The 27,478-nt window shown below is 32.0% G+C and overlaps 1 protein-coding gene across 1 annotated transcript; it reads right to left on the bottom strand.

Moving 5' to 3' along the window:
- Window positions 1–107: 107 nt before the first annotated feature.
- LOC134712045 (N-acetylated-alpha-linked acidic dipeptidase 2-like) lies at window positions 108–26,549 on the bottom strand. Its single transcript, XM_063573172.1, has 18 exons — window positions 26,161–26,549; window positions 18,510–18,813; window positions 16,992–17,114; window positions 16,322–16,511; window positions 13,507–13,603; window positions 12,726–12,818; window positions 11,618–11,703; window positions 11,332–11,451; window positions 10,923–11,008; window positions 10,196–10,259; window positions 9,019–9,086; window positions 8,470–8,567; window positions 7,267–7,357; window positions 4,947–5,036; window positions 4,575–4,740; window positions 4,055–4,136; window positions 3,120–3,212; window positions 108–874 (listed from the first exon to the last, which is right to left on the bottom strand). Exons 1-18 carry the CDS (start codon window positions 26,439–26,441, stop codon window positions 652–654), a joined length of 2,355 nt encoding a protein of 784 aa, XP_063429242.1. The 5' UTR covers window positions 26,442–26,549; the 3' UTR covers window positions 108–651.
- Window positions 26,550–27,478: the final 929 nt, after the last annotated feature.

The following is a 27,478-nucleotide window of genomic DNA, read 5'->3' as shown; positions in this document are numbered from 1 at the left end:
CAAACCAATGACTATTTCATAAACAAGGCTAATCTTTGGTATAAATCTGACTTGGTCAAAACAGTAAAACTTTAACAACACAAGTCCTTTCATGCATTCCTCGGCACTATTGATTGTGTAATCCAAAATCTTATTTTTTTCAAAGCTGCTTTCTCACGAAATCTACCGTATTATATACTTTACAAACTCTTTACACCATTCAATATTTATTCTTATGATGCCTTCAAACGTTTAAACAAAACTTACTGTTTTATCAGATATATGATGTGTTTTGATATTAACATAAATCAAACTGGTAATAAATAATTCATTAATAAATGATAAACTTTTACATATTCCAAATAATTTCATAACGCATACATACTTCCGTTTTCTCCATTTTTATTTACGAGAAAAAATCTAGTACATTCATCATTTTATGAATGAAGTATTTTTCATTCGATTAAGCTAAGAAAATATAATTAAAAACAACGAAAATATAAAATCATGGCATTTAAATAAGCTTTGACAATATTCCTGTTTTAGAAAGCATAATTACTTTACATTTGTTTTTTTCTAATATCTAACCAAATTCTGTTTAAAATGAGTAATCAATATTTATATATTTTTTTTTACAAAAATGACTTACAATAAAACCACAATACTTAATAATCACGAACTACCTTTATTAAATACTGGCATAAATTTTGTTACATCTCTTAAAGTCGAAGTTGCCGATTCTATGGTAAATAAAATGACTGAAAAATGTTTCTTAACAATATTCCATCGTCCTTTTTGATCCGGGTCTTTTTCGATTTCAAACAATGAATCCACCAATCCGGGGAAACTACTACCAGCATACGTGTTTACCTGACTCTCAGCAAATAGCACATGCCTGGTGATATAAAACATAGGTTTATTGATAACAAAAAAAACTATTTGACCGCATAGAGTTCGGGTTCTTTACTGCTCCTTTCAATGATAAATTCGAAACAAAGGCTTTTTGATCTACAAACAAAGGGGTGGACATTTTCGATATAACGCAAGAGTGTCGAGGGACCAAATTATCGCCCCCACTTATAAATTGCAATGTATGTATAACTTATTTATTTCTACTTGAAATTCCTGATTAATGAAAAGTGCTCAACACTAATGTGCTGCCGTTGATTGTATGGAATGTATAAATACGCAGGCACATCCGGTTGGAATAAACACTATAAATTTGAAGTCTAGTGCAGTAGAAGAGTCTCATTATCTTGCATTCGTGGAACCTTGCAGCAACTTTTTTGAGAGAACATATATTTTTTTTTAATTATCAATATTATGTTCACAACAATCAATCATTTTTTTTTACAATAAATCTACTTAGATATAGGAAGATGTGGTGTGAGTGCCAATGAGACAACTCTCCATCCAAGTAACAATTTAAAACGTAAAACATTATAGGTTAAAGTACGGCCTTCAACACGGAGCCTTGGCTCACACCGAACAACAAGCTAAAAAGGGCCCCAAAATTACTAGTGTAAAACCATTCAAACGGGAAAACCAACGGTCTAATCTATATAAACAAAACGAGAAACACGTATATATATTACATAAACAAACGACAACTACTGTACATCAGATTCCTGACTTAGGACTTCCTTAATAGTTAACAAAGGTGATTGAACACGCCAAATGCGCGATTCTTCTACAAAGGATTCATCAGAGACGCTCAGATCTAAATAGTTATAAAGTTATACTAGTACAAAGTTGAAGACCATTGAGTTAAGTCGAGTTACTTTTTCCCCCAGCGTTTGGAAGTCTTCAATTTTTATTATTTAGTAAAGAAATGTAGACTTAAAAGAGCTTACAATGTTTAATATATTATAATCAATATTTACAAGCCAATTTATTTTCTTCTTTTTTTAATTTCCAATACGTTAATATAAACCTCTGATATATGTCTGTCAAGAATTGATTACGAAAGTGCTCTTACAATGCAATTTTTCAATATCATTAATATTTAAAAGGCTGACAACTCTTTTAAAAAAAGCTGATCGGAACTTAATTTTGGACTCATCCAAGATTTTACTGATTTTAACCTTTGATATAAGATTGAAAAACAGAATCTTTCAAGAATTGTACATGCCAGATAGAAATGACTGTTTTTGATGGGTGTAACTCTTTTAAAGATAGTTGAGCGGTACTTCTTCTCGAAACTGTTCTAGAAATTGGCGATATTAGCCTCTGATAAAAGTTTAATAAATATCTGGCAATAATTACAATTGTACATGTGAGAGCGCTTTCAAGAGCGGGCGGATAGCCGTTCATACGCCCGAACGGGTGGATGAGCATTCCGAAACGCGTCCTTAAAAAAGGTTCGATAATCTGAGTTATCTAGCGACTTAAAATGAGTCTGTAATAGACGAAACGGGCGTCTGGTGAAATTACAAAATTTCAATCCTGGTATTAATGATGAGAATATTTACGACCACTGGGTCGATGCCACTGCCGCTTGAGTAGGGTTTATCCAGCCCAGGAGTCGGCACTACTGTGGTGACATTCAAATTCAAATTGAGCCTTACGGCTCATCAGTATAATCAAGTACATGTACAGTGTATACATATGGCATATTACAAACAATATAAACAATATGCATAATAAACAATAGGTGACGTCAGAAGTTTCATCAATACAAAATATCTTTTATTACAATAAACTGTTTCTTAATTTAAAAGAGAAATGTATACATGAATTATCATTTATACGGTTATATTTATAAATAACGTGTTTATAAACCTTTTTTATTCGAGCGTCACTGATGAGTCTTTTGTAAACGTAGGGCGCGAGTCTGGCGCAATTAAAAAATTTAAATCCTGGTTTCTATGATGAGTTTATCTGCTTAAGTTTTAGAGGGAAAAAAAGATAAAAGGGATAAAAGACATTTGTGTCGTCTCACAAATATATTACATTCCTCTTTTAATATTTTCTTCAGGAGCTGGATCGATTGTTTTCTGCAAAAGCTATTTTACAACCCCGATCTAGCTAATTTAAAAAGGAAGACATGCTTATTGTATGGGAAAACAGTTGTCCATCATTTTCAACGACACAATATAAGTAACAGTTAACCTAAAATACTATTTACAATATAAATTTACCTAGCATACGGACGTCCAGGAAGACCTTGTGGATCCAAGAAGGATCTTTCAAACAAAATTAACTGGTCGTTTATATGCCGAACTGCCAGTGGACTGAAATAAAATATGTCAAAATTACTAAATGTGAGAGCAAATTCATTCTGATCATATACAACAAGATGATATGAGATAGGCTGTAGTGCTTAAAAAGATGTTGAGAGGTAGACGAAATATTATGTTGTCCAAAAATAGACAGATCGGAAATATTTTCATACTATTAACCGACTCAATTCTAATAATTAAAGATTTTCTTTACTAATTTCATTATAATGAGACCGAATATAAACAATTATTTTACCTGGCTTAGCCATGCGAAAAATGTATTTCGGCATTTCTTTTCGAAAAACAACTTGTTTAATGGCAATATTATAAACGTCTCATATAAAAACACTTGTATCTCCGGTTAAAAATAGTTTATCTACTCATTCTTTTGAAATTTTTTTAAAAATATAAGTAGCATTTCTAACCTTTCATACCTTTAGTTTCATTGATAAAAATAATATGTACACGTCCAGTGTCTGGTTTGGGGTCATTTCAGTTACTGTACACGTTCGTGTATGTTCGGATTCAATGGAAAGTTTGGGTTTCAAAAGTATTCATAGTTTCATAAATGATACATTGATACAAAGTAAAACCATATCTTGAAACTGCAAACATTGCAAAAATTCATTCCGATTGGTACAGTTGTATTTTTATCAGGTGAGTTCAAATGACCCGTCGTATATCAAATATAATTTCCTCACAAAATGTGATCTGACAATATAACTGTCCACCATAGACGATGTTGTAAAATCTATACACGATGTCATTGGGATTTTATTGTCTATTAGAATTAACAATGTGTACGATAATCTTGAATACATAAAACCTTCAAGAGAACATACATCATGACTTACTTATATTTCTCAACATTTTCTACTCTGCTGTTGAATGCCATTGCCTCTGTTTTAAGGTTATCTGTCACCTTTTTTAAATCATCTAAAATAGAAAAAAATAGAAGCTTGTACCTTACCACTTTTTTGTTATTCATTGCTAAAGCTTAATTATTCAATATAATTTACATCGTCATTGCTTTCATTGTATCATATAAAATTCTGATGTTGCAAATCAACTCATTATAATTACCAAGCTTAACACAAACCCTGAAATGACGCTTCAATAAAAAAGATTAAAATGCCAAGAACAAGTACGTACGAAGTTGAAGAGCAGCGTTATTAGTGTGATTCATTTGTTTGCTTTGTTACTCTTAAAAACAAAATCAGGTTACATTCATAAAAGGTTGGATATATAAGTGCTACAATGATATTGCATGTCTGAGTTCTGACAGCTTCCAAATTGTTTCCAATGATATGATTTAAAAAGCCCTGTATGATAAAAGGACACTGTATACATAATTTGTAAGTTAGAAATTCTCACCAAAAGTTATATTGTTATTTCGCAACATTGTTCCATAATCGTTGTCAAGGGTATTTACCAACGAAATTAGTTCGTTTGCGAAGTTTACAACATCTAATGGAATAACCATTGTATCTGCTAATGCTCTTGCCATTTCTGCCCATACTTGTCCTGTGGCTTGGTGATGCTGATAAAAGAATAAATGTGTTCTGTAATACGAATATCATTAATAACTTGAACTATTTCCTTTCTTTGACGTCGTTGGTTTAACAAATAAAGCATACATTAACAAACAACACTTTTCATTTATAGTTTTATATTATAGTCTGTTGCATGTTCTTAAGACCTGTACTTCACAGTGACACAATTATTTGCTTAAACACAGCATCTTACCTTGAAACCTCGGTCCATGATTTCATCAACAGCCTTAAATGTTTCATACTTTGAATGGTACAATGGATATGAAGACAACGGATATTTTTTCTAAAATGGAAATTAATAAAGCTACATCATTTCAGAAATAAGGACAAGACAATCGACATTAATATATATATAGTTAATTTGATTTGTTTTTATAGCTAACTAAATGTCAATGAAGTGTAAGTATTAAGTACTACGAAAAGGTTCTTCATTGTACATTTGAGATCGGGATAACATTTAGTTTAGTTGTAATTTGATTAGACGGCAAATTTTACAATACGTAAGGGTTATGTAAATCCTAAGTGAATCACTATGTTCAGTTTTAATGTCAATTTGTTCTTCAAGTGTTGTGTTTGTTGTTATCTATTTCGTTTCGACTTTTGAGTTTGAATCTCATTTTGATTTATTTGTTTTATTCCAAGGTTGGTTTTGCAAGCAATATTCTTTAAGTAAAGTAGAACAACTTATTTCCACAACGTGAATTTCTCATAAGGGAAGTGATGTTCTCCAACTTCGTATTTGATTTCGCTTACCATCTGTTTTGATTCGAAAATATCTAATGAGTCATATGGAGATGAAACGCACTTCCAGCGTACAACTACGCCTGGTATCTTTAATGAGTTTGTACGACAACAGAGTCAAAGCCATTGCTGGTTTACTCTTCGTCCTAAATGGTGTCACCAGCCTAGTAGTCCACACGTTTACATTGACTTGACAGATGTTCGATAATGATAGTTTGTCATTTAAAATTCATGACATCAGTAAACTGTGATATCTTATTAAGATGAGAAAATGGAATAAAAAGTAAAATCACAAAAATACTGAACTCAGAGGAAAATCAATTTGGAAAGTCCATAATCACATGGCAAAATCAAAAAACAAAACGCATCAAAAACGAATGGACAAGAACTGTCATATTCCTGACTTGGTACAGGCATTTTTAAATGTAGAAAATGGTGGATTAAACCTGGTTCTATAGCGCTAACCCTCTCACTTTAATAACAGTCTCATCAAATTCCGCTACATTTACATGATGCGTTAAATAAACAGTCACAATTAATAAAATAGTCAAAATATGGGTACATCAGTCATCATCGTATAACAATTTAACAGGACACAAAAACATCTACTATCTACGAACACATGGATTGATTTGAGTGTCTGACGTCAGAAAAATTATATACGTCACATAAATTTGTCGTTCAATGTGCATACAATAGTTATCAAAAGTACCAGGATTATAAACAATTTTAAAATTTACATAGACAATGAACGCATACAGGGTTAAAAAATCAAAAGTATGTAAGAATAAATCACAGAAATAGACCGAGATTCGAGCTAGTCCAAAAGTTATACATAGAATTTATGAGAATCCAAAACTTTTAAAAGGAACAATTTAACAGGACACAAAAACCTATCTAAGAACACATGGATTGATTTGAGTGTCTGACGTCAGAAAATTTATATACGTCACATAAATTTGTCGTTCAATGTGTATACAAACAATTTTAAAATTTACATAGGCAATGTACGCATACAGGGTTAAAAAATCAAAAGTATGTAAGAATAAATTACAGAAATAGACAGAGATTCAAACTAGTCCAAAAGTTATACATAGAATTTATGAGAATCCAAAACTTTTAAAAGGAACAATTTAACAGGACACAAAAACATCTACTGTCTAAGAACACATGGATTGATTTGAGTGTCTGACGTCAGAAAAATTAAATACGTCACATAAATTTGTAATCGTAATTTGTAATAAAATAACTTACATGATCGAACATAGCATGGACATTATCGCTGGGTAAATCGATAGGACGATGTAATGACTCACAAGATCGAACAGATAACGCATATCACAGCTTGATAAACAGGTTTGACGTAATGACTTACAAGATCGAACGTATAACGGACATCACAGCTGGGTTTGCCGATGTGATTATTGCAGGGATCGAATGTTAACGGAATTTACAGCTGGGTAAATCGATGTGAGATTGTTATGACTTACAGTGATAGAATGTTTGACGGGCATCACAGCTTGGTACATCAATACTTAGATAATACAATGTATAACGGACACCAGAGCTATAATGAAATGACTTACAGGATCGAAAGTATAACAGACATCACATACCGGTAAACCAATGGGATAATCTAAAGACTTACAGGATCGAAAGTATAACAGACATCACAGACTGGTAAACCAATGAGATAATGTAATGACTTACAGGATCGAATGTATAACGGACATCACATACTGGTAAACCAATGGGATAATGTAATGACTTACAGGATCGAATGTATAACGGACATCACATACTGGTAAACCAACCATTTGTACCATAGGTGCATAATCACTTCCGGAACCAACATCCCAAACACTAAAAAAGAAATTAAATATATACTTGTTTAAATTATGATCTAAATGCAACAGTAGTATACCGCTGTTCAAAACTCATAAATCCATGGACAAAAAACAAAATCGGGGTAACAAACCAAAACCGAGCGAAACGCATTAAATATAAGAGGAGAACAACGACACAACACCGAAACGCAACACACACAGAAACGGACCAAGCATCAGACAAAACACCACGAGAATAACAAATATAACATGAAAACCAAATACATGAATTTGGGATAGACAAGTACCGTGCCACGTCTTATCTCAATATCTCAAAAATAAGAGAAAACACAAACGACTCAACGTTAAAATGCAACACACAGAGAAACGAACAATAATATAACAATGACCATCTTCCTGACTTGGTACAGGACACTTTTAAAGGGGAATAAAAGTGGTGGGTTGAACCTGGTTTTATGGCATGCCAAACCTCGCACTTTAATGGCAGAGTTAAATATAACATTGAAATGACAACATAATATTACAGGACTACAATACAAATAAATAGGAGAACATATTAGACAAAGAAAAACATGATTAATAGATAACAAAAAGCATCAGGTTTAAAATTCAATACGCCAAAAACGCGCCTTGTCCACACAAGACTCACCAGTGACGCCCAGATATAAAAGATCGAAAGTGAAAAAAGTACAAAGTTGTACAGCACTGAAGATCAAAAGTTGAAAAGGTTTCGCCAAATACGGCATTGTTTTTATGCCCGGGATAAGAACATTCTTATTATATAGAACAATTCATGCTATTGCAAACAGTAAATTTTATCAAATAAATATGAAAGAGATATACACAAAGAAACTGAAGTATTAACTAATTACAGAAAACTAAACCTGAATACATAAAGCCTAGATATAAAAGATCGAACGTGAAAAAGGTACAAAGTTGTACAGCACTGAAGATCAAAAGTTGAAAAGGTTTTGACAAATACGGCATTGTTTTTTTTATGCACGGGATAAGAACATCCTTATTATATAGAACACGTAATGCTATTGCAAACTGTAAAATCAACCAAATGTTGCATAATTTTTTTTTATAGTGAAGAAATTATTTATCAATTGAGTATTGTAAACTTACTCAGGAACACTATTAGGGTCATTGATATCCTTTGGAAAAGAAGCCTTCCATTTATCATACACAGTTTTATGCATTTCAGTGGAGTCTGGATTAGGGACCTGGTTTAAAGTAAATACAATCATATTAAAAAATTAACAATAATATATCTTATATATGTAACCCGATATTATAAAATTGTAATACAAAGATATCAGGGATTATATTTCTAAGACATTCAGATTTCAGACACTATCTCATTCATAATAATTCATGCATGTTAGTAAATCGAATAAATAAAAATATTCAGAAACTATCCAAATTAAATACATTTTAGTTCATATACTAATACATGAAATAATCCAAATCTTTTTTCAAATGATTTAGATTCTTAAACATGCAACCGAAACACTCGAATCGTGTACCAAATAATTAGCCTGGTAGATCTATCTTTTGTGCGTTTTTTAACTGCCTTCCTTAAGCAAAATATTGATATAAAATAAAGAAAGAAAGTTCAAGCTATCCAAGAAGTTTTAGTTACCATCTCCGAATTTATTTCTGAATTATAAGTACCTTTTTGGTAGCTGAGAAAACGACATCATACAATAGTGGAGTCGCCAGCGCCCTCAGAGAAAAGTTTCCTGTATTGAATACAACGTGTTTAGTTGCTAGAAACTAGTGGAATATATCAATTTTAAATTTGGGTTCGCATTGCTCTTGAACTTCATACTTGATTTAGTCTATAACTACTATTGACACTTGTATGTCTTTTTTGGACAAAACACGCGTCCAGTGTACATAATTATATGCCATGCATCTTCATTGTCGATTTCATTTTACCGTTTATAGTGCTTGGGTTGTTAGTTTTATAATTTGATCAGAGACGTATCAAATACGAACCGGAAAGTCCCTTATCAAATGGCAAAATCAAAAGCTCATATTCATGACTAGGAACAGGAATTCTCTGACGTAGAAAAAATTGGATTAAACCTGGTTTTACAGCTATATAAACCTCTCACTTGTATGACAGTCGCATAATATTTTTTTTGGACAACGGAGTGTAAACAAAACAAACAGACGCAATGGGTAAAAATGTCATAATAGGGGTATAAATGTCAACGTTGTGTTATTATCTTGATCACTATAAAACAAACAAATATGTAACAAAGAAAACACAAAAAAGGCATATAGAGAATGCAACTCAGCAAAAATAAAAGACAGTTACAAAACTTTACCATAACACAATAACACAATATCACCAGGACGGGATATACAGGTACAGAGACACGTTAAATGATTATCTTAAAAAGTAATAGGAACAGTAAAAATAATATTCAAAAAGACAAATCAAAGAATACTATTAATGTTAATAAGATGTTAAACAACGTCCTTACCCATAATCTAAATGTCAAGACCATCGTGTACTTATTATGAAGTAATCATTATAAATTATGCGGAATATTTATAACAAGGTCTTTGTATCTTCCAATTAATTTTTAACAGTTTGAAAACGTAAACGGCGATGTTTCAAAATAATAAATAAATCAAATTTAGAGGTATAGACCATTGCATGTTCACAAATGACTGGAAAGGTAAATATCATACATTTACGTGACTTTATCCTTTTTTTTTAACGCTTTCTATAAAGGATTGATTCATATTTGTATTTCAATCTTAATATTAAGCACCATCAAATCATACACAATCAACGTCTTTAAATTGAAATGCTACTGGCCTTCTAAGCGCATACCTTGCAAAGCTAAATCAACATTGAGATAAGCAAGTGATCTCTCCGCTAGATTTTTTATATATTGCTGAAATAAACACCAAAATAAATCAGATATAACATAATTTAAAGTATATTAAAGTAACGTTAAAGTAAATAAAACCTCATATGTAGAAAAGTTCGAGCCGTAGGTCCTAATCTTTCTATATATGTGAGAAAATTAAAACCAAATAATCAGAACAGTTAAGTGCGAGAAAATTGGTACCGTTAATTTCATTAAGTTTAAAGCATAAATGTTCATTCTATGATTTTGTTGGATATTTGTGATGTTTTGTAGTTATCTCAAGATAAATATTTTACCGAATTCTGTTTTGATAGCATATCTTTGATTATTTCCATCAAATGAATTCGCAACTGTTTAGTCTCTGGAAGATTAAGAGCTTTATTGACATATTGTATATTCGGCTATTGTTAAAAGAACTGGATGTATGTTTACTATTTCACGGTTTCGTCGGATGGTTGTAGTTTTGATGTTTATCTCGTCTCCTAATATTCATCCTTTTTGTCTTTACTTTTTGCAACGTCCAGCCTTGGTGTTGTCTGCTTTTTTTCTCTGTTGTTCTTTTCATCTGTCCAGAAGATCTAGTGGCGCATGTTAATTTGTCTCAGTGTTTCTTTTGGTCACATGACTAGTACTCTGAGAAAACAACACGCCATAAAATAAATAAAGATAACAGTTAATCTTATATACCTCAACCCATTCAACAGAACCAACTAAACCATATTCTTCTGCTCCCCAGCTACAAAATATTATTGATCGACGTGGTCGCCATTTTTCTGAAAGCAATATATATTAATTTTATTACAAAAAAGTAGGAAAATATCACAGTCTTAACGGATTATTTAAGTTAAGAAAAAATAACTGTAACAACCATTCATAAATATATATTTTGTTACTCCATGTTGAAATCTGGTAAAAGTAGCTTACAGTGTATAAAAAAAAGGAAAAATAGAACTGAAGTTCAAACGCTACATTTTTGTTTCGTTATGGAATTTCGTATCTAATGAATGGTAAAATTAGACAAAACAATATTGTAATTGCCTCAAACAGAGTAAGTTTAGACAAAAACTATTGCAGATAATATCAAAAACTGACTTACTATTTTTTACTAGTTGTCCCATGACACGTGAAACCTCCTTCATTACAGCTGTACCACTGGAAGGGTCTATTGCTCCAAACACCCAAGCGTCTCTGTGGTTACCCATAAGTACGTACCTGTCTTATAATACACACACAATTTGTAAATAGCATATGGGGGGAATAAGACATGGGGAAAATGTATAAACCAGTTTTATAAAAACAAGGTACAATATATATGTATAAAACAATGAAATCAAGTATATGGAGTACAAATTTAAAAATAATCTGATGAAAAACGTGTATACCTGGTTCAATCGCTCCTCTAATTATTCCTATAACATTGTAAGTTTTGACTCTTTTATTTGCTGTTGAAATCCTCATTTTCACTTTCCTGAAAAAAGATTATAAAGGATAACCTCAGAAAAAATGTATTAATTCATTGGTTCATATGGAAAAATCTGCAAGATTTTGTTTTATTTTTGTATTGTTATTCTTCTATCATGTCGATGCTATAACATGCAGTCACATTTTAATGTGGGTAGCATTATACTTTAGGTAATGCCAACAAAGTGCGGCATTTATACGACTTTAATATTACAAGTGAGGGTTTTGATGATCTTACATTTGTGTTCAGAGTTATCATGTTATATTTGTTATTCTCATCGGATTTTGTCTAATGCTTAGTTTGTTTCTGTGTGTGTTACATTTTAATACTGTGTGGTCTTTCTCTTATATTAAATGCGTTTCCCTCGGTTTTGTTTTGTGATCCGGATTTGTTTTTTTTCTATGGATTTTTGAGTTTTGAACATCGGTATACTACTGTTGCCTTTATTTATCATGTTCCTGTCGACGAACTCGGTTTCACTATTTTTAGAGTTTGGTGTAATTTCCTTGGATTTAGTTTGGATACCCTATCGGTTCACGGGATTTGCATATCGGTTAATTATTGTCACGCCACTGTTTTACCAAAATAAAATATTTTGGGACGATAATTCGATAAATCAAACACATGTGTTGGATGACGCCAAACTCTGAACGCATATGACACAATTTATATTGTTGTTACACGATCGTTTTTGGTATGAATGTTTTACAAATATTACGTCAAAATCGATAGACAATGCGGCAACAGTTGATCCTTTGGTCACGGTTCATGTTTCTTTATCTTTGTTATGTGTAGTGTTTTGTTGATTTGGATTATTTTCAGTTCATCGTTTTTTCTATTTCTCTTTTTCTTCATCATGACATTTTTGGTTGCCCTTCTTTCTTATTCTATACCTAGACACGTCTGATTTCAGACGAAGGTCATAGCATACTTATTTAGAATAATTAAGTTTTAAGAACATATCAAAACGACGAATCTCTGTTAATACAAAATTAAAACATAAGAAATGATACTATCGAAATTATTACCATGTTGGATTGGTCAACTGTCCACCATATCTATAAGTGACGTTTGGTACCTTACCTTCCCACTCAGATAGAACGTTATTACCAGTCATCTGTCTGAAATCAAATTGTAATATCTATCATTCATTCAAATCATACGATTGTGTTTTTATGTAAAAAATAAACCACGGCGTGTACGTTTTGAATATGGCTATTATTTTTCGATGCATTAGTTTTGAAAAAAATATAGTTTAAGCAGATACAGTTTTCAAAGTACGAAGTTGTAGAGTTTTCTACTACAAGCATAGGTTGTCTAGTCGTCTTTGGCTTTATTTTTTTTTAATTTTCCAGTTTTGAGAGTCACTGATGTGCTAGATGTAGATGAAACGCACGTTTTATTTCTACTTTATTGCCTGTCATTCGTTGTTTATTGATTTTTCGCCATTTTCACATTTTAAACACGTCAACTACAATATTCTAATGACCGTTTATTCTCTCATAGTTTTGTGTCTTGATTTATATACTCTTGGCATCTTTACTATATTGCTTTTATTACGTTGATTTATGAATGCTACTTCAAAATACATCGATTGATATCATGGTGTGGGAATATATCCATGAAAAAGGAAGTACTTCGTTCGTCCTTAGTGACTACCCACGTTGTGTAATAGGACAAATGCATATTTTTGATTAGGCGGTTTTTTTAAAAATTGTATTAAATAATTAGTATTTTGATGAACGTTATATAACTTCAAATGGTATAGTTAAAACAGAATAAGTATATTAACACAAAGGTCGAACTTACTGCAGTATTTTTTCAGCGACGCCATACCCAACAGGGTGTGTTATAATCTTTGGTAAGCCAGCTTCTGGTTCATCCTCTTCTAGACGGTATGCAGTTTCTGATAAAGTTATATAAAAAACGTATATTGAAGGGTGTCAAACATTTTTTTTTAGGGTAGAAAAAAATTGAATATTTGTATAAACAGCTTCATTTCTTCAGGAAAAACTTTGGCATTTTTTTGGGGATATTAAAATTATTACCATCCCTAGAACTGCCTGACATACAATGTATTTCATTGGTCTGAACCATGGATTATGTTATTTAACAGTAAAAAATAATTTAAGATGCTTATAATTTTGTGATTAAACGAGTCGAATAAATTGGGACAGAAAGAGAGAGAAAGAAAAGAGTGGAGACGAAGCATTGACTACTCGACCAAAATAAGTCATCAGCGTTGGTGTCGATAACATATTCTTTTTTCGAAAAGATTATATGAATATATGTCAAGCAGAGACTCAAAATGTTTGAATGCTCTCAAGTTTGAACAAAGAACAAATGATGTCAATGATTTTTTACAAGATTTTGTACATAATTTCGGAATGTTGAGGCTATAACTAAAATAGAAAAAGTACAAAATGTTCTATAAAATGCACGTTTAATAAGCAAGCAACCATATGTTTTTCCTTACCAATGCCCGTATACTGTTGCAATTTATATTCAAATGACTGAAGAAAGAAAAAATGATTTCAACGAAAAATCTATAAATTGGGTTTAGAAGAACATAGATTGACAGATAATTTTAAAACTGTTTATATATAGATGTGACAGATTATTAATTTACGTTTCAAACAAACAAAATCTTCCATAAATCTGTGAGAACGCATAATTTACTGTTGCTTGACCGTAAAATAAAATATGTACAAGAATGTATGAAAATAATTCCATTAACATAAAATACACAGCTATGTTTGAAGTAACATTTAATAGTTGTTTGATATAGTGACTTCAATTGAAATAAAAGTGACAGGGTAAACTCAACAAAAATCTAACAAAAAAATCCCAATTGATCTCAACACCCTTCTAAAAAATCCCATATAAAAAGATAGTTACATCGAATGAAATCATAAATGGAATAATGACGTCATATTTTTAAAATATGTGTACTTTGCTCCCTCTATTCTAATACACCTTATCGTTAATGTCCGCCATTACTGGATATCACACAGGTTCCCGTAAAATGTTGACGTCATAAAACAAAATAGCTGACGCCACAATGGAAAAGTGATCAAAAGTTCAAGCGGCCGGGTCAGCCGGGATTAGCGATAAGGTGTATCAACGAAAGAACAAATTTTGAGATACATGATCAAAACGCACGATAGAATAAAAACAAACACAATAAAAAAATCAATTACATAAATAAAATTAATAAAATGACTAAAATACTACCAACTATATACAAAACCCACAAAGAATACTAAAGACTGATCAACACGAATACGCAAAAAAAAGGTCGTGGGTATTCTCACGTGCTCCGGAAGTATCAGTAGATCATATTTTGCATCCGTCGGGTTGCTCATATAAGTACAATGCTTGTTTAAAAGCTTCTCTTGAACTGAATTTTAATGTGCGTATTGTTATGCGTTTACTTTTCTGCATTGGCTAGAGGTTGAGATCTCACAAACATGTTTAACCCCGCCGCATTTTTGCGCCTGTCCCAAGTCAGGAGCATCTGGCATTTGTTAGTTTTGTATTATTTTAATTTTAGTTTCTTGTGTGCAATTTGGAAACTAGTATGGTGTTCATTATCATTAAACTAGTATATATGTGACCTTCTGCCGTTGTTTTTTCTATGGTCGGGTTGTTATCTTTTTGACACATTCCCCATTTCCATTCTCAATTTTATCATTGTAAGCAACAACCATCTATCAAGGAAATGCTGATAAAGAATCCACGCTCTGGACTATCGTATCAACAGAGAAATATATACTCATACGCAAACTCTTCTAGATATGAACAATTCAATATAATACAAATATTGAAGTATTGACTACCATGGTACAGATAACCTTAACCATACCCATCTGACTACAGCAGATGCCCATTTAGACTATTACTATCTCTTAAGGGACACTCGAGGACAAAATGTTTGAAAGCCAGAAACTTAATCCAAATGTTGGCTGGCTGATAAAACCATAAAAAAAGTAACGCCATACCGAACAAGGAATAAGAGTTATGCAGGAGGGAGATACATTCCTTAATTAAAATAATTTTGTATAACAACAAATTTAAATAAATTATTATCCGTATTTTCATGCCAGTTCCGAATTATCAGCTACTAGGCTGGTGGTACATTTGGTGGATAAAAGTGTTTTATCAATAGAAAGTATGCTGTATATTTCATATGAAAACACTTGTCTTTTTAATTGTTATAATCTTAACCTCATTTCGTCTTGATCTGCTAAATGTTTACCTTTTATGATTGTTATGAACAATTTTTTTTGTATGTCGTTGCTAAAATATAATCAGTAATAAATACAAGCATTGAAATGAAGTGTCATTGTTCCATATACCGATAGATGCTTTATACTCATATTATTTTTTCGTGCAGAAATTCAGACATGTCTTAAAACGGTGATTATTTTAATGGTGTGAATTAAACGAAAAGCCTTAGAATTTAAAAATATAGATAAAAGACTGCAATAATATCTGTTATTGGTAAACATTTCATTAAAATCAGACAATGAATAACCTAAGAAGTGTTTTATATGAAAAATAGAGCAAGAGTTTGGAGGTGATGAAACACAATTTAACTTCTGACTGCAAAGTAAGACGGTACCTGTTGCAGGATACCCAGGCGTTAAAGGATCTCCAGACCCTAAAAATATGGTCCCGCGCTGTGCGCCTGAGGCCGGGAGCCACCAATCATGAGGATATACTTGTGAACTATCAGTTTGTCCCATAGCATAATCCGCTGGATCCGAGTATAGTATTATTCCTATGGCTCCATGCACATACGCTAAATTTGCCTACAATATAATAAGAAAATATATAAAATAAAATATCCTCTTCCTTGAACTGCACGATTCACAAAGGAATTATGATTCGATAAGGCTTTTAAATATTCCAGGTAAATGTGCGAGTAGCTTCTCGTATGATTTAACAATACAAACAAGCTGATCCTTTGAGGTACTATTTTCAAATATGTTTGAAAATGTTATGCTTAAAAACGTCAGACTCATTTCTAACCTTCATACCCAGAATTTTACCTATTAAGAAAACGCACTAATAGGTTAATATATATCCTATCTTCAATTTGTTAACCTCTTGTAATTTTTGGGTTTTAATTCACAAAATTTCACTTGTTATGAATGCAAACTAAGAAATAAATTTCAAACGTAAATAATTTCGGGAGTGCATTTTTGGGTTGTTGTTTCAGTGACCCTTTTCTCCATATACTTTTTGTTGACACTGTCATCAGATGCAATATACGTTACAATAGTTCTTACTTTATCTCCTCGAAATATCTTCCCATATCTTGCAATTACTATCTTCCCGGATACATTTATGTTCAAACTGTCTAAATGTATATAATCCTCAACTCTTCCATAGTTAACATAAATCAGCTGATTCTGGAAAAAAACTATATTATTTGTATTTCGAATCCATACAGTCATAATATTCAAGATCATGTGGATTCATTATTTTTCGTTGGTTTCGTGGATACAGGTGACCACAATTTCAAATTTTCCATGAAGCATAACACATTTTCAAACTTTTGCATCCTTATGGTATGTATTATAAAAACTCCATCTTAATAATTCTTCAGTCCCGTTACAAATAAGATTGCCATACACACCTTATTACCAATAAACCCATTTATATAGAAAAGGCTTAATATATGTAGTGATTGGCAAAACAACAAAATCAAATGTCCTCAATAATGCAAATGGTCTTCAATCCACTTAAATTGATACCAAGAAAATAAATGGATCCACATTATTCAAAAGTAACTAATTTGTTAATAAAGCGTGCACGTTGAATGATTTTCATGAATCTTTTACTAGTACTTTCACTAATTTGTGTAAGTGTGAAATAAAATTAGAAATTAGAAACTAGGCTAAAATTTAACAGTTTTCCCTAGATAGACACATAACACATGTTGTCTCTTTTCAAACATATATCGGAATCTGTAACCTGGAATTCGTATTTAAAAATGTATAATTAAACAATCAAAGTTGAACCCTAAATATTTGTTGGTTTGTGTGTCATTGTATGTCTGCTTCATCGTCGTATACCAATTGTACTCATCAATCATATACACAAAAGGAGTAAAAATATATCAACGGGCCAAAAAAAAAGAAGAAAAAAAGTCAAAGAAATCGAAAATATACAGCGTTATCAACATGGTCAGAACAAAATACGGAAAATAACCACAACAGAACACGTAACACTGCCAATAAAACTTAACATCAAGTAAAACAAACTACTCCAAATAGATGAGATGAACGTATGTGATACTGTAGGGTATCTACTAGGGGAACAAGTCTTGTTGTTAAGAATACAACCAAAACTTATATCACTAATGTCATGAAATTCATCAAAGATACCAAGCGTGCATTGCATCTACAAGAGAATAACAAGTGGTACTCGACTGAAAACAGTAGAACTCAATAGTAATAACAAAGCCGAAGGAAACAGAAAATAAAACCTTTCAAAATGTACCAAATCTGTCTTCAGTCAACTATTACACTATACCAATAAGAGACGAACCTAGATTATGTTTGACATTTCAATGGTTTTGATAAAATTAGCTGAAGTATTAACGTAATTTTAAAATTTTATTTAATTTGATCTTTACCCTTTGAAAATGTATTGTTTTCTTAACTCTCAATGGTGCTTGTGTGTACTTCTATATGACACAACACCACTAAATGTGTACAAATACGTTAAAGCTAATAAAAACATGCACATATGTAGATATTGACATTGAAAAAAACAGTGATTTATCAATTGGTAATTCTTACCGATTCAACCGTTCCTGGTTTAGAGAAAGCATTAAAAGGGGGAACAACATTGGACTTGTTCTCTGATTCATCTAATATATCCTCGTACAATGGTGATTTGTAGATGATGTTGCCTGTGCTGTTGTCGACGATCTGTATCTGGTTCATATTATCTTCATCTGTTGTATTAGGATATGACAACAACACGTCATATTCACTGATAAATACCTCGTCCAACCCATTGTCTGTCCAAAAATTGCGTAAATTGTTGGCTTGTTCCCAGTCGGCAGGAGTTCCAGCAAGGTGAGGATTTGCTGATAGGTCTCTGAAATGACAGTGGAGGAAACAGTATTAACACTGTACACTTTTAATTTGCAAAACACTCATTTGCAAATCCGCCGCCGATTCAAATAAGAGCTACAATGTCATGAATATAACCAAAATGTGCGGAATTACATGGGATTCAATAATTTAATTTGTTTTCTACTGTAACTATTATATTTGTTTTGCTATTTGATTTATAAAAACATGGGATTTTCAATATCCCATGGGACAGGGGAAAATCCCATGGGATCGACCTTTATCCCATGGGATTTATTTTGGTCCCATGGGATAATTGTAGTCCCATAGGATATTTGTTGTTCCATGGAACCAAAAAAAATCATCCTATGGGATTTTCAAAATCCCATGGGACAAATTAAAATCCTTTGGGATTTTAATCATAGATATATAGATATAAATATACAGTAATGCGTATGTTACAATATATTCTATTTTGGTAGTAAATTGTTATAACATGAATCTTTTTGATTGAATATCTTTTTTTCTTTGGAAAGTTTAATTCAACATATTGTTCTATAACTGTTCGAAACTTAACTTTTAAACAATAAAGTAGATAATGTAAGTATCAATATATGTTTATTTACTATCTACGTCATATTTTCAAACGTAAGATGTTCCATCTTGCCTGGTTTCACAAATATTTTGGCATATTTCTAAACCATGGAATAGTAAGCCTGTTCACACATATAGTAGTGTATATTTTGCCTATGTATGAAAATTCAAGTATGCAATGAGCTCACAGGTAATATACCAGGGATTTATTTGTATACAATAGAATGGCCATACGAAGAATTTTAATGTTTCCATGATTGAACTTGAAAGTCAAGTCATGTAATCGGAAATTTGAAATATGACCAATACTGAATGAAGAACATCACTTCATTTATATTAAAATAAACAATGAAGCTATAAATTTGTTTCAAAAATAAGAATCGTGAGACAAGATAGGAAAGTGGGCGATGGCCGGCTGGACAGGGTTCTCAACACCAGGTATCAGATACATTCACGTTTCCTATATTAAAATGTACTCGTGTTCCTTCTGATTTAGGACATTGACGTACAGTGTAACAACATAACAAACTTTAAAATAGGTATAGCTAAAGAGATGCTAGAATCTCCAGATCATTGTTTGCATATCTGTTTGCAATCCCATTTAAATAAAAGAATGGAAAGGTACCAAATGGACGTTCAAACTCATAAATCACGTTATGACAACGCCATTGCAATAAAAACTAGAGGCTCTAAAGAGCCTGTGTCGCTCACCTTAGTTTATGTGAATATTAAACAAAGGACACAGATGGATTCATGACAAAATTGTGTTTTGGTGATGGTGATGTGTTTGTAGATCTTACTTTTTTTAACCATTCTTGCTGCTTACAATTATCTCTAGCTATAACAGTAGTTTCTGTGGAAATGTTAGTGAAAATCTACACATTTTATGAAAATTGTTAAAAATTGACTATGAAGGGCAATAACTTCTTAGGGGGTTAATTGACCATTTTGGTCATGTTGACTTATTGTTAGCTCTTACTTTGCTGTACATCATTGCAAACAACTTTCCTTAAAATTACCAATTCAGGGGCAGCAACATAACAAACGGTTATCCGATTCATCTGAAAATTTCAGGGCAGATAGATCTTCACCTGATCAACAATTTTACCTCATGTCAGATTTTCTCTAAATGCTTTGTTTTTTGAGTTATAAGCCAAAAACTGCATTTTACCCCTATGTTCTATTTTTAGCCATCTTGGTTTGTTGGCCGAGTTACCGGACACATTTTTAAACTAGAAACCCCAATGATGATTATGGCCAAGTTTGGTTTAATTTGGCCCAGTAGATTCAGAGGAGAAGATTTTTCTAAAAGATAACTAAGATTTACGAAAAATGGTTATAAATTGACTATAAAGGGCAATAACTCCTAAAGAGATCAACTGACCATTTTGGTCATGTTGACTTATTTGTAGATCTTTCTTTGTGCACATTATTGCTGTTTACAGTTTATCTCTATCTATAATAATATTCAAGATAATAACCAAAAACAGCAAAATTTCCTTAAAATTAACAATTCAGGGGCAGCAACCTAACACGGGAATGTCAGATTCATCTGAAAATTTCAGGGCAGATACATCTTGACCTGATAAACAATTTCACCTCATGTCAGATTTTCTCTAAATGCTTCGGTTTTTGAGTTATAAGCCAAAAACTGCATTTTACCCCTATGTTCTATTTTTAGCCATGGCGGCCATCTTTGTTGGTTGGCCGGGTCACCGGACACATTTTTAAAACTAAATACACCAATGATGATTGTGGCCAAGTAGTTTCAGAGGAGAAGATTTTTGTAAAAGTTAACGCAGGACGACGACGGACGACGCCGGACGCCAAGTGATAAGAAAAGCTCACTTGGCCCTTTGGGCCAGGTGAGCTAATAAATGGCCAAAAACACAAAACACAACAAGGAAACCCAATGAAAAGACTTAGCAACACTAACACAACAAAAAAACGGGGGTAATATCAGGTGCTTCATGAGGTTATGCAGATGCTGCTTTACACGTGGCACCGTCTTGTTGCCCTTGTAAGTATCAACCCGGGGATAAGTCTACATTTGATATAATTTATAAAGGACTAGCGATTCGGTTGCCTGTCAATCAAAACTAAAGTTTATGAATCATTTATGTAATTTAATTATTGACAGGTAAAACAGATGCATGAGGTACTCTTGTGCTTAAAATCCTACATGTAGGTCAATGGACATGTCAAATGTTGTTTTTAATATAGGAATCTCCAAGTTCAGTGTCACACCCTGTATTAAAAGTTTATGACACCGGAAGCAAAACTGACGGTAGATTGACTACATTCATTGTTTAGAAACAAATATTAAAAAAAGTAAGTACAGTAACTGCTGTTTAATGTATAAAATTCCATTGGATATTGATTATTTGCTCTCGATTAGGTAGAAAAGACAAGACAAAGGGTCAACGTATACAAATAAGGAAGTATTATATCTGCACATGGAGGGTAATAAAATAGAAAGTTTGTATATCACACAGTTGACCGCCAACCTGAGTATATATAAAGGTAAGCTCGAGTGATTTAGAAACCCCTTCTTGCATTGCATTATAACTTGTATTAGGATGGATGCATGCTTTGGTGAAGCTCAACTATTTTATTCGGTTATTCACCATAAAATAAATTATTATCTCCATAGCTACATGTAATCTGTCTGTATGACATTTGGTTTTTATACATCATCATCGACATGGTAACGATATTTTTGTTTCTTCGCTTTAATGATTTGCATTAAAAAAAAAAAAGAACATCTGTATCAAATGATTTAAGAATCGTGTAAATCTCATGAAAATTTCTCGTTTCTCTCCTTTTTTTTTATCCCGTTTGAATGATTTTTACACTAGTAATATTTTGGGGTCCTTCATAGCTTGCTGTTCGGTGTGAGCCAAAGCTCCGTGAAAGGTCTTGTTTTGACCTGTAATTGTTTACTTTTACAAATTATGACTTGGATGGAGAGTTGTCTCATTGGCACTAATACCACAGATTCTTATATCTATATAATTTATTCACCTCACTGGCAATAAGGCGTTCGCATCTTTAAGTTTGCATCCGAGCAGCTAATGTTTAATTCATAAATCATTTACATTTAGTTTAATGTATAGGAGATTGTATGATAATGAAAAGATATGGTATGATTGCTAATAGGACAACTCTTCACAAGAGACCGAATGACACAGCTATAGATCACCGTACGGTACAATTTATTGCTTTATTACATCTGTAATGTGTGTGTGCTGACGATAAACCGAATACCCTCTCTATAAAACGAATATCCCCTCTATAAAACAAATATTCCTCATTTTAACAACTGCAATAAAAGTCACTAATTCCGTCAGACTTGAAAGTAGTTTTGTAAATGAATAATAAAATATGGGTGGGAAAATTTAGAATAGTTCGATGGAAACTTTTGAATCAATTCATACAGTAAAAAACTTTAGAATCAATTCATACAGTTCATAACTTTTGAATTAATTCATACAGTTCAAAACTTTTGAATTTATTCATACAGTTCATAACCTTTGAATCAATTCATACTCATACAGTTCATAATTTTTGAATCAATTCATACAGTGCATAACCTTTGAAACAATGCATACAGTTCATAACCTTTGAATCTATTCATACAGTTCATAACTTTTGAATCAATTCATATAGTTCATAGCCTTTAAAACAATTCATACAGTTCATAACTTTTGAATCAATTCATACAGTTCATAACCTTTGAATCAATTCATACAGTTCATAACTTTTGAATCAATTCATACAGTTCATAACTTTAAATCAATTCATACAGTTCATAACCTTTGAATAAATTCATACAGTTCATAACTTTTGAATCAAGTCATACAGTTCTTTGAATCAATTCAAACAGTTCATAACTTTTGAATCAATTCGTACAGGTTATAACTTTTGAATCAATTTATACAGTTCATTTCTTTTGAATCAATGCATACAGTTCATAACTTTTGAATCAATTCATACTCATACAGTTCATAACTTTTGAATCAATTCAAACAGTTTATAACTTTTGAATCAATTCATACAGTTCATAACTTTTGAATCAATTCATACATTTCACAACTTTTGAATCAATGCATACAGTTCATAACTTTTGAATCAATTCATACAGTTCATAACTTTTGAATTAATTCATACAGTTCATAACTTTTGAATCAATTCATACAGTTCATAACTTTTGAATCAATTCATACAGTTTATAACTTTTGAATCAATTCATACAGTTCATAACTTTTGAATAAATTCATACAGTTCATAACTTTTGAATTAATTCATACAGTTCATAACTTTTGAATAAATCCATACAGTTTATAACTTTTGAATTAATTCATACGGTTCATAACTTTTGTATGTATCTTTAAACTAATAAAATCGTATTCTTATTCTAACAATTAAGGGAGTACCTGATATAGCAAACATAAACGATAACAACGCGAGTTATTTAGCTTAATTATAATAATAAATGAGGGTATTACAGTTCAGGTCTATTTTATTTCCCGTACATTTTCTCGTATCACATTGAACGAAATGTGATATGAATATGTGATGGCTTAAATTAGCAACGTGTAACGACATTGCGATATTCCAAAATTTGTTTTCGTTAGGTCAACGATGACTTTCAAAGGTCACAACAAACCCGTGGCAAAGTAGTTTATGGTTTCTCTTTGAAGTATGGAACCTTGTGGTAAAACTTCATAGAAATCTAAACTATTATTTAACAATTAATGTCCTGAAAAATGAAAACAAATGCTTGTATGCCACGTTTTGGCCTCTTATACATAAACAGGTACGACAAAAACTCCCAAAACAGAATCACAACCTTCATATTTAGATTTGAAAACTTGTGCTAAATTGTTCTATCTATTCCGCAAACCATAGAATATTCATTAGCATCTTTGTCATATTTCTCCATGTAACTATGTTTTCTCGTTTGTCTTTTTTTGTTACAAGAATTTTATAGCTAAACCAAGCTGTATGAGTGTTGTACATTGTTGAGGTTCGTACGTTGACCTATACTTTCAAAGATCTACGCTGTTTGGTCTCTTCTAAGATGGTTTTCCCATGCGCCATCATATCACATCATTTTCCTTTTTTTCCTAATTTCTATTTTCTATTTGCATATATTTTTTTGCGTCTCATAATATGGTTACATGTTGATAATTACATCTTAACCCCTACCTCGGATCTCACTTTTATATATTTATCAGTTGGGTTCTCTATTTGTTCAGTCACTAAGTTTTATTAAATAAGTTAATTCGTCAACGGCTATGATTATGTATTAGATACAAATACCTGAGGGCGTTAGCCCGATTGTGTAAACTAATTTACTCCAAGGTTTTATGGTTTTTGGAATTTTATAGATTCCAATGATAAAGAAAAAAGGGGGTTGAATTTCAACCGAATTTGATAATATGCAGAGGTAAAGCAAGATACACGAATGCATTTAATGACTTCCTGAAGTATGTTAGTCTTAGAGGCATGATTTTTTTATTAGTTGTTAGTGGCTTTGAACTAGCTGTCAGATAACTGTGAGTACTCTCAGATCTGTTCATTGTGTCTTTTTGTGTCGGGATGTATAAGTACCCGGCCACGTCTACTTTTATTTTTTGTCTATCTGATGAGTTAAGCCTTTTTCAACTGATTTTTATAGTTCGTTTCTTATGTTGTACTGTTATACCACTGTCCCAGGTTAGGGGAGAGTTGGGATCCCGCTAACATGTTTAACCCCGCCACATTATTGATGTATGTGCTTGTCCTAAGTCAGGAGCCTGTAATTCAGTGGTTGTCGTTTGTTTATGTGTTGCATATTTGTTTTTCTTTCATTTTTTTACATAAATAAGGCCGTTAGTTTTCTCGTTTGAATTGTTTTATCGTGGCCTTTTATAGCTGACTATGCGGTATGGGCTTTGCTCATTGTTGAATGCCGTACGGTGACCTATAGTTGTTAATGTTTGTGTCATTTTGGTCTTTTGTGAATAGTTGTCTCATTGGCAATCATACCACATCTTCTTTTTTACAAGAAACTAGGAAGAAAGCTTGATATACAGTTATGACGCCATTGAATTGTTTTATTGTAGTTCCCTAGATCATTATCCGGAATGTCCAACAATTTTATCTTTTACACACCTTAACATTACATTTACATATACATGTATCTGTGGTTTTCGTGGTTAATACATGTAAATTTATATGTGACTGAAAAGATACAACACATTCCGATTTACTTATTCCACTATGCACAGGCATGTTTATATCTTAATTAGGTAATCGTGTTATAAAAAAGTGAGACTCTCCTTTTTCTACTCAATCAAAATAAATAAACGAAATGTAAATTTATTTCAAAAGGGTCGAAATGGCAATTGAGAGAAATGTTCTTGATCTGTCTTATTTTGACTGATTGTAAAGTCGACCAATCTGTTGAAAATAAATTATAAAATTGGATTTTACGCGCGAACTGTTATTCATATCAACCATGCATAAAAACAAAACTGATTCAATAATGCGTTTATAGTTTAACAATAAAAGAGTATCATCTTTAAGTATAAAAATAAAAAAAAAAAAATGTATATTTTCAAATAATATTTAAAAATCAAATGTTACTCAAAGTTGGACTTGTTTACCATTGACCACTTTACTTCGATTAAAAGGTAACATTTGGAAATATGCTGTTAGATTAACTATGGGTTTTGTTTCCTTTTTGTAATCAGAATGAACTAATGCTTTGTTTAATGTAGGAGAAACCTACCTTAGGTATTCTCTGATATTGTCTGCTCGAATGCCATTTATTATCTCCTCACTTATTTTGGGATCACCATCTTTTATGATAGAATCTGACACACCCGGTAGAAATGTGCCGTCCAGTTTTGGAGCCTCATTCTCCTCTGGACATGTTGCAAATCGTCCAATTAATATGCCTATGACAAACCCTACAATGATTGCCACAGCACCACATATCCAGATCTTTCTGTTAGCATGGCTGCGATTAGCATCCTTAAACATATACTCATGAGAATCCGACATATCCATAATTGATTGTTGTGCACATAAGATATGACAGATAGATCCTAGTCCTACTGGTATGAGTGTACTTCATATGTTTACAAGTTTATTGAAGAAGGCTGTTTAAATTTTACAGAGTATTTACATTTATTAACACGTAGATTATGCGGTAGGTCAATGTACTGAAATAGGTTACATGTACATGTATACAACAATGAAAGGTATTACAAAAAGTGATTTCGTTAAATACAGTACAGTGCATTCTTAAAAAAGTTTTATTAAGTTTTGTAACGTGCTTATTGTCGATCTGATGAGTCAGGCCTTTTACATTTTTTAGAGTTTTTTTTCTAGCCTAATGCTATTAACATTCACATTTGACAGAAGGGTTAAGCACACACACACTATAAAAAGTGAGATTATTTAAAATTGCCAATGAGACAGAAATCTATTAGAGACCTAATTACCACAATGTAAATAACTTTATGACGCTTCATCACAACCTTTGATAATGGGCAAAAACCTTACCGTATACAGATCTATACAGTAAGTTATACAGGGCCCAGTCATGACAAATTGTGAACTAATTCAAAAGCAATAAACAATGGTCTGATTTACAAACACAACTAACCCTACATCATTCTTTGTGTGCCTGTCCCAAGTAAGGATCCTGTTTATTAGTACTTATAGTTGGTTGATCTTTGCTTTTTTTTGTTTTGTTTGTTTGTTGTTTTAATCATAACCAAGGCCGATTTCAGAAATTATCTTGTGATCATGGTCTTATTTAACTATAAATAATTGATCTCCAAAATAAATTCAATTTATTTTACTTCACTCTATATTCCGGTTGTAAACATAAGTTTCTATTTTGTTCGGTACATCTATATTAGTAGGTATACGAAGATGTGATATGAGTGTTAATGAGACAACTCTCCATCCAAGTCACAATGTATAAAAGTTAAACCATTTAAGGTCAAAGTCCGGTCTACAACACAGTGTATTGGCTCACACCGAACAGCAAGCTATAAAAATCCCCCAAAAATACTAGTGTAAAACCTTTCTAACGG

This window comes from Mytilus trossulus, chromosome 3, assembly GCF_036588685.1.
Source record: "Mytilus trossulus isolate FHL-02 chromosome 3, PNRI_Mtr1.1.1.hap1, whole genome shotgun sequence".
NCBI lineage: Eukaryota > Metazoa > Mollusca > Bivalvia > Mytilida > Mytilidae > Mytilus > Mytilus trossulus.
Note: the sequence above shows the minus strand (reverse complement) of the source record. Positions and strands in the feature narration are given on the sequence as shown.

Coding starts and splice junctions, on each gene's coding strand:
- LOC134712045 (XM_063573172.1), bottom strand. CDS start 26,441: ATGGATATGTCGGATTCTCATGAGTATATGTTTAAGGATGCTAATCGC. Junction 17,115..18,509: donor AACCAGGAACGGTTGAATCG/GTAAGAATTACC, acceptor GTTTTTTTCCAG/AATCAGCTGATTTATGTTAA. Junction 3,213..4,054: donor GAAAATGTTGAGAAATATAA/GTAAGTCATGAT, acceptor ATTTTATTTCAG/TCCACTGGCAGTTCGGCATA.